This window comes from Jaculus jaculus, unplaced genomic scaffold (assembly GCF_020740685.1).
Source record: "Jaculus jaculus isolate mJacJac1 unplaced genomic scaffold, mJacJac1.mat.Y.cur mat_scaffold_53_1_689399_arrow_ctg1, whole genome shotgun sequence".
Classification (NCBI taxonomy): Eukaryota; Metazoa; Chordata; class Mammalia; order Rodentia; family Dipodidae; genus Jaculus; species Jaculus jaculus.
In genome coordinates, this window is record NW_025423503.1 from 634676 (window position 1) to 644334 (window position 9659).

Consider the following 9659-nt stretch of genomic DNA (forward strand, 5'->3'; position numbering starts at 1 on the left):
ACACAAATGGACATAATATGAGTAATACCTTTGTTTTTTATGACCCTTCCCTGGAAATGAAACTCTATTGCATATACCCAATAGTGTGAAATAAATGAATTTCCACAGATAAATTAAACATTACTATATTTTTATAAGATTATTTGTGTGGGGGGGTGGAGAGATGGCTTAGTGGTTAAGCGCTTGCCTGTGAAACCTAAGGACCCCAGTTCAAGGCTCAATTCTCCAGGACCCACATTAGCCAGATGCACAAGGGGGTGCACGCATCTGTAGTTCATTTGCAGTGGCTGGAGGCCCTGGTGCACCCATTTCCTCTCTCTCACTCTTTATCTATCTGCCTCTTTCTCTGTTGCTCTCAAATAAATAAATAAAAAGTAACAAAAATTTTTTTTAAAGATTATTTATGGAGAAACTGCTAAAACTGATCATCAAATATTAGGTAAGGCTATTGAGATAAGCCTTAAAGCTCACTATATTTATAGAAATCGAAAGAAGATTAAAGCATTAAGGTCTTCAGTTATAAAAGTGATATAGAATTATAATAGCAACTCATGTGACTTCTCAATCACATTGATCAGGATATTTTGGCATGGGAAAAGTAAGCTCACATCTAGATTTCAAGCACTTCATGATAAAAATAAAAATAAAATAAAACACCGGAAGCCGGGCATGGTGTCAAACACCTTTAATCCCAGCACTAGGGAGGCAGAGGTAGGAGGATCACCATGAGTTTGAAGCCACCCTGAGACTCCATAGTGAATTGCAGATCACCCTGGGCTAGAGTGAGACCCTACCTCGAAAAACCAAAATAAATAAATTAATAAGTAAATAAACAGGGATCACTTATCAAATACTAAAACCAGTTGGGCATGGTATCAAGCTCAGAAAATATGTCACATAAAATATGGATCACTCAAAATTGATGTCATTAATTTCAGTATATTTTTCATGTATGCACACAGTGATGATTTGTCATGGTTGTGTACTTGACTGGACACAAATCTATGGACATATCACTAAGAAATTTTTAGTTTGGTAACTAAATGTGGAAAGTTCACACTGAATGCAGGTGGAACTGTTTCATGGGAAAAGGGTTTATTATCAGGGAGAACTAGATGACCTATAAATTCATCACCCTTGCTTACAGATTGTAGATGCCATGGACAGTTTGTGTCATGCCCCTGCTTCCATGGTGTCACCATCGTGATGGACTATAGTCTTGAACTTTGAAGTAGAATGAAGCCATTCTGAACTAAGTGGTTTTGGTCAAGTATTTGCTCTGAAAAAAGTAACTAATAAACTCAGTATATATTTACTTCCTAGTTAATGAAACAATGTAGAAACACCCAAAATCAAGAGTATGCCCAGCAACAGGTTCTAAACATCAATGGAGCTACTTAGAAGGTATTACTGATGACACTACATACCTTTGAGCAGTCAGGTACACATAGACTTGTTATTGGGTGAACATCTACATGTTCATAATGCATTGCATGGTAAGCATATGCCCAGGCATACACAGCATTGTATAGATTATAATTCTCGTCATTCATGGCTATGTCAAATCTTTGACTTGCTAACCATTTTAATGAATTATTGAGTGCACATTTACTCTGTGATCTACATTTAGATTCAATGTCCAAACAATTAAAGTACATCCATTCTGATGTCATAACCAAAAAGTCTATTGGATATTGAGAAGTGTTCATTGACTGAATAAATTTTTTAAAATTGGGAATCTCATGATGGTGATTAGAAAATGTGAAAGCACCATAGAATGAGTCAAGAATGAAGTGTCTTCCTGTATTTGTGATGACATCCCACTGTGAGGTGGTGACCCAGATCCTACGGATGCCTAAATATGCCCATCTTCTAAAGCTCAATTCCAGTGTAGAATTTATTTCACCATAAATGACCACAACATTTGCCAATGATGTCACAATTTGTTCATAATATTTCTCGGCTCTTGTATTGTATATGTTCATGTTTAATGGAATCACATTCACAAAGGCTAAACAGAGATCATTTCCTTGCATCTTTTCTCTGAAGTCTGAGAGAAATTGAATACCTTGATCATCATCGGAGATGACCAGCCCCATCCAGGTCCAGTTGAAATGAAGCATTAAGGAGACTATGGCAAAAGGCAGCCTTGTTTCCTTGGGTGCAATCTGATACAGATAAGGATACTGAAAACGGTCGCTCAGAACAGGATTAAACGGGCCATAGTGAATCTAAAGGACACAGAACATAGAAATGAATGAGAGGAAGAACAATGGAAGAAACTTCAACTAAGATCTGAATTGTGTTAATCACCATTTGGGACAAATGTTTGGAAGGTTGTTTGCTCACACCATTATTAGTTGTTTTTCACTATCCATAAGACTCTGGAAAAGTACTGACCAGTTTAAGGGTTGTAGCATATCTTTTTGTATGTCTCCGTAGTTCCTCCTATCAATTTTTAAGTTAAGTGCAGAAACCCCACCAAGTCAAGGATTATCATCTCTATTATCTATATGTGACAATACATGGATAAAACAAGTATCTACTGGAAATATCCCTAAGCACATGAGAATGGTAATTCTACTCTATATGTCAGAAATTCTCACCTGTCCTATATTAAAGATTGAGAGCAATGCCCCAATTTTGCTACTTGTTGCCCATGATGGTCCTGTAAATAATAAACCACATTCATTTATTTCACAACCATAATTAGGAAAAATATCCTCTTTAGTTTCTGTGGAACTTAGGTGAGAGACAATTGTCCATGAATCATCACACTTGGAAGGATAGAATAAAAAATTAATAGACTTGTTGGGTATAAGATTGGGATTTCTGTTGATCTCTTCAGTGACAAAAATCATTGTCAGAACATATTGATATTTTTTGACTGGCACACTGAAATGAAACACAGTAATCATTATGGATGATTCTTCAAACAGGATAAACTTCAAAACAATTTGAGTGGACATGTAATACATGTGATAAGTGATGCTTTCTCCTAAAATTCTCATGTAATTATACACATTTATGTGAGGATTTGATCCAGCATAAAATGAAAGACAATTCATAAAGGTATTTATGTTATAAATATATAAAGAGAGAGCTGGGGCTGGAGAGATGGCTTAGCGGTTGAGTGCTTGCCTGTGAAGCCTAAGGAGCCCGGTTGGAGGCTCAATTTCCCAAGACCCACGTTAGCCAGATTCACAAGGGGGTGCACATGTCTGGAGTTTGTTTGCAGTGGCTGGAGGCCCTGGCGTGCCCCTCCTCCCCCCCTCTCTACAATAAATAAATAAAAATGAATCAAAAAAACTTAAAAAAAAATAAATAAACTGAGAGCCTTATTCATCTTTGGCTAAGAAGAAACTGGTGAAAAGACTATATATAGTCTATAGGTCATACACAAACTTGGAAGTAGACTTACTACAGACAGAATAGCTTGATACTAGAATTCTTAATTTCAAGAAATGGAAACTAAATGCAGCAGTGATCGAGTTTAGGGTATTTTGGTGTGTATATGTGGGTAATAGTCACCTTCATGTTTGTGGAAGATCACATTATGTGTGTGTGTGTGTGTGTGTGTGTGTGTATGAGGGCCTATGTTTGCTTCAGTGTGTACACTATAAACCAGTGTAAGTTGTTTTTCTACATTACTTTACATGTAATTATTTGTCTTTGGTTTTTATTTTTACACAACTTCTGATCTGTCATTCATGTAATTCAGTCTAGATGAGAGGATTTCCACAGAGCTTTTAATTTTACTTATTGGGTTTTCATTTCCATAATCATTTCCGTTAGACTTTTATTGAATTCTATTATAATATCCTATATAGAAATATCTACTTGAATGTGATATTTGTTTCTTTTGTCTTGGAATTCACTCCACACATATTTATGTCCTCTGCTTTGTGTTGTCTTTCATTTCCTTTGGACATTTACTCCTGTGTTCTTGATATGTGTGTGTGTGTGTGTGTGTGTGTGTGTGTGTGTATAATTATCTCAAGTATATACATACATACATATTCTTCAAGTCATTTTCTGTACATATTTCTTATTTGGTGCCACAACAACATATTTAGGAATGATTTAGGAGACATCCTCTAATGTGTGGCTTCCCAGCAGCCAGTGGAATAGGCAGTAGAAAGGGAAAAGAGATTGCCTCGACACTCAGACTCACATTTGGAATCCTAGAAGTAATTGTGTATCTAGGAAGAAGTTCACGGATATTGGGAAATTGCTCCTATAATCTCATAGGAACCTGGCAATGGGCATTGTGGGTAGAAATAAGGACATGGGTAAGGTTAAGTGTCCCCAAACTAGCATGTGTGCTTCTGCAGAACCCCAATTATGATCCTTGCCACAGGTGATATAGGAGGGAGACAGTGGCATAGCGACTGGGCAGCTATGCTGAGAGTCATGTGTGACATCCAAGTACATGTAACAGTGGCAGGAGGAGAACATATGAGATCTGAGGATTGGGTACACTGGAGGAAGGATGTGTTGTGAAAACGAAAATCATTTTTATTAATGAAAAAATGATGTTATTGGTGATTGTGAATGTAATACTTCTGATTTTGTGCTCTACCTTTACTTTCCATTTTTCTCTGACTATGTATCACTACTAGACTTCTAGTTGACCAAGTAAGCAGAAAAATTCAGGATTTGAAGATATTTCAGATGTTGATAATTTCATGTTCCCTTAAACTTTTGGATCTCTCTACAAAAGAAACCTTTTGATTTCCTATATGTCTTTCATTATTATGTCTTCTTTATTTATATTTACTGGTATTTAATGCATTTAATGATTTCTAGCTCATTAGAGTTGTTCTGTAGATGCATTTTGACTTAATATTTAAAATAGTTCTTCATAATCATTTATTCTATGTGGTCTTTTTTTTTTTAAATTATTTATTTGTTTGAGAGAGACAGACACAGAGAGAAAGGCAGATAGAGGGAGAGAGAGAATGGGCGCGCCAGGGCTTCCAGCCTCTGCTAACGAACTCCAGACGCGTGCGCCCCCTTGTGCATCTGGCTAACGTGGGAACTGGGGAACCGAGCCTTGAACCGGGGTCCTTAGGCTCCACAGGCAAGCGCTTAACCGCTAAGCCATCTCTCCAGCCCTCTATGTGGTCTTTTAATAACATTTAATATTTAATTATTTCAAGTGACTACAGCAATGTAAACCAGAGAAAACATAGCATTCTCAACAAATGTTGCTGGACATATTGAATAACTACATATAGAAAAAAATGAAACTACACCCATTCCTCTTCCCATGACAAAAATATTAACCTCCAAATGGAGGAAATGCTTCAAAATAAGATCCAGAAATCTAAAGCTACAGGATGAAACAAAAAGGGAACTTTCTACAACATAGGCCTAGGGCCATACTTCCTGAATAACACCACAGTAATCCAGGAACTTAAATAAATCGTTCAACCCATGGCATCTAACAAAGATAAAATGTTTGTCTACAAACAACATACTCTAAACAGAGCCTATAACTACCTACAGATGGGGAGAAAAACTTTTCCAGTTATACCACTGACAGAAGCCTAACATCCAGAATCTAAATGAGCACAAAAATATAAACAATAAAAAAACAAACAATGTACTGAAATAAAGGGGCCAAAAATTCAACAGAAAATTGTCAAAGGAATAAATTTTATGGCTAAACTCATCTATGAAAATGTTCAACATTCTTAACCATCAGGGAAATTGAAATTAAAACTTCTATAAGATTCCACCACATTCCCAAAAGAATGGTAATCTTTAAAACATCAAATGACACTACATTTGAGAACACTCAGGGAAAGAGTGTCCCTAATTAACTATTGGTGGGAATGCAAACTTGTACAATCACTATGGAAATCAATAAGTAGACTCCAGAAAAGAATGAAAAAACTGCTACCAACTAACACTGTCAATCCTCTACTGAACAGCTACCCTAAATGGCCCACTCTTCACTCCAGAAACATTTGCTCAATAGTAACTGCTCAATTCACAATGGCTAAGAACTGGAATCAATACAGATGCCTATCACTTGACAAATGAATAATGAAGATGTGGTACATACACACAATGGAATTCTACTCAGCCCCAAGGGAAAAAAATGATATAATGAAATTAATAGGAAAATTGTCAGAATTTGAACCAATCATACTAAGTGAACTCACTCATATATAGAAATACAAATGCTGCTTGTTATCCCTCATCCATTGTTCCTAAACTGGACTAGCTTGAATTGCTGTCATACCCAACAAGAAACTGAGGATCAGATTAGAGTGATGGAAAGGTTTGGGGAAGGGGAATGGGAAGGCACAGGGGCATGGAAATATGAACAAAATGAAATCTAAAAATGTATTGGTATCATAGAATACTCTCTCATCAATAGCAGACTAAAAGATATAACCATCAATAGGACCATGAAGGGATTGTCTGGTAATTTTAGGCCTGAAGAGAATGGGAGGAAGCCTTAATCTAAAATATTTGGCACTGGCTGGCAAATTCAAGTACCAGGAATTGATTACAACCCACATTGGGCAATTCACTGAAGAGAATTATGAATTTTCCTAAATTAGACAAGTTTCTGTCAAAGCACTTGATTACCCACCTAAAGGGAAAAGTGAGAATCTATTGCTGAAGAAACCACATGCCACCAATGCAGAATATCACAGAACATTAAGAAGCAGGGTGAATCTGAAAGGAAGTCTGCACCCAGATGGCTAATCCATATAGTGCTGAAAACATGTAATAAAATGCTGTATAAAGCAGCCAGCAATACTGTGAGAAATCAGGGGACTATGGTATATCCAAGCAACAATCCTGACCAGATGTACTAACCTGAATAATAGTGTCAGTCACCCTAGGTAAGTCACCAGTACCTATCTAATTACCTAATTGCTGCACTCAGTGGAAAAGAAACCATAGCTAGAACTAAAAGTCAATGCAGAATCCTATGGATACCAAGATAATAGACGCCGATGAGAACCATCCTTTAGTCTTTGGACAAAAGTGAGGCTACAGCTATCAAAATCTCTCAAAATTCACAATTCTTGTACACTTTAGCCTATCCTGATCTCACTTTACACTTGAGAACCTGTTTTTCTTTACAAGGGAGCAAAGAGAACAAAGGACAACCAAAATATATGAACAGAACAAGGATTACCTACTCTATTTCAGCATGTGAACCACCACTAGCACAGAAGCTAGGATCCAGATGAAAACAAAAAAGAATTGGTGAGATGAGCAAGAATGTTGCCTCCATGAGGAACTTCACACTTTGAGTCAGGGAAAGGGATAAAGACACTGATAATACTCTAAATGTAGTAAAGAAAAATCCAGAATGATGAGACTTACACACTAAGGTAGACATAAAGCACAGTGAACAACACTCAGAATTTTGAGGAAGAGTATGTGGAAAGAATGTACTAGCCACAGGGTGGGCAGAAATATCCAGGAGCATTGAATTCCCCTACAATGACAGACCTTTCCCCTTACAACTCATTACCAATATTTACATGGTGAATACCAGTAATCACATTTGGAGGTCCCTCAGTGAACTGGGCGCAGAGTTGAGGGGAATGATGGTGACAACAGTTGATATATCCATACCAAGTGTCAATTTAATAAAAAGAAAATATAAGTAGAAGTGAAAAAATTAAATTTCTGTTTGTAACATATCAGTCTTGCTATTAAATTGTAACAGCTACCACTTTGTAACACTGGACAGTTTAGGATCTCAGAAGGGATGTAAGTAATCACAACTTTGAATGACATCTCCTATTCTACCAGAAGTACAAATATTCTCTGGGCCTTTCCTAATTGTGTGTTTCACCATTGTAGTAACTGGAATATAGATAAAATACCTAGCAGACTATATTTCAAATTCTTGCTATTCTGATGCCAAAATAAAATGCAGTAACATAGGAAAATAATGTATACTTGGCACCTTTCTTCTCCATATGCCCTATTATTAAAGGAAGGGAATATCATGGAATTTCATATACCTATTACCTGAGAGATTAGCATCGATGAGAAAAGTCTGTCCATGGTTGGACAGAAAAAGAAAATTGTTCCCATTTCACAGACTTTGCAAGTTATGTGCTTAGGGTTGAAAGATGAGCAGCTACTTAAAGGGATACTTTGTCTCAGCCACTTAACAATAAACAAATAACAGTGGTGTTTATTTTCAGGAAAGGAGGATCTAATATGAAGCAAGGAATAAAACACTGTGTTCTCCAAATTCTACCTTTCTACAGAAATAGAAATACTGAAGAAAACCAGGCTATCCCTGGATAAAATAGTCAGTGAAGTAAAAACCTATGGAAAATCTCACCAGTAGAATGGAGGAGGGGAGAACAGAATATCTAAACTAGAAAACCAGGAGGCAGAACTAATACAGTCCAACCTAGAGAAAGGCAAGATAACAGGAAGTAATGAATGAGAATTTCAAAATATCTGGGGCACTAATGAAAGATCAAATGTAAGAATTCAGTATATTGTAGAATGAGAAGAATTTCAATCCAAAGGCTTAGTAGTCATTTTCAACAAAATCATAGAAGTAAAATTTCCCAAGTTGGGAAAGAAATTTCAATGCAGATACAAGAAGCTTTTAGAACACCTAACAGGCAAAACCTGGAAACAACCTCTCCTCACCAAGTTAAAATTAAACAAGTAAACACAGAAACTAAAGAAAATATATTGAAAGTAGTTAGAGGAAAAGTGTCACCTACACAAAGGCAAGCCCATCAGAATAACAGCAGATTATTCAACACAAACTCTAAAAGCCAGAAGGACTTAGAATGATATTTTCCAAGTTTTGAAAGATAACAACTGTCAGCCAAGATTACTTTATTCTGCAAAGCTATCTACTCAAATTGATGGATAAATAGGTATATTCCACAACAAAAGCAGCATAAATGAATTTATGACAACTAGACCAGCTCTGCAGAAAATACTCAAAAGAATCCTTCACAATGGAGAAAATGCAAAACACACACAGGAAGAAATATTAAAAAAAAAAAGACACACAAATAACACTTGAAACAAGCAAGTAAAGGGAAAACCAGAATTACTACAAAACACCAAGAATGGAGAAAATAAATACATACATTCCAATAGTAACTGTTAATATGAATGGCCTCAATTCACCAACCAAAAAACAAGCTCACAGACTAGCAGGGTCCTGCCATTTGTTGCTTTCAGAAGACTCATCTCAATAAAAGATAGACATTGTCTTAGGGTGAAAGGGTGGAAAATGCTATTTCAAGAAAATGACCTAGGAATCAAGCAGGAGTTGCTATCCTAATATCTGAGAGGATAGACATAAAACCAACATTAGTGAGGAAAGACAAATGTCACATTTTACTGATTAAAGGAACACTCCTACAGGAGGACATTACTATCCTAAACATATATGCACATAATATAGGGACTCCCAATTTTATCAAAAAAAAATACACTATTAGACTTAAGATCACCAATGACAACAAACACAATGGCGTGGGTGATTTTAACACCCCAATCTTATCAATTGACAGGTCATCCCCACAAAAAATAAACAGACATCTGGATTAAATGTCATGGAACAAATGAACCTAACAGAAGATTCCACCCAAACAAGGCAGAATATATATTTTTCTCAGCAGCACATGGAACAA

The 9659-nt window shown here is 36.3% G+C and overlaps 1 protein-coding gene across 1 annotated transcript in view; it reads right to left on the minus strand.

Moving 5' to 3' along the window:
* LOC123457456 (vomeronasal type-2 receptor 116-like) overlaps positions 1-8049 on the minus strand; it is an 8626-nt gene extending 577 nt beyond the window's left edge. Inside the window, exons 1-2 of the mRNA XM_045141357.1 lie at positions 8014-8049; positions 1428-2231 (exon numbers count right to left, since the gene is read on the minus strand). Of these exons, the coding sequence (XP_044997292.1) occupies positions 1428-2231; positions 8014-8049 (840 nt within the window). The remainder of the gene's footprint in view (positions 1-1427; positions 2232-8013) is intronic.
* Between the last annotated feature and the right edge of the window lie 1610 nt (positions 8050-9659).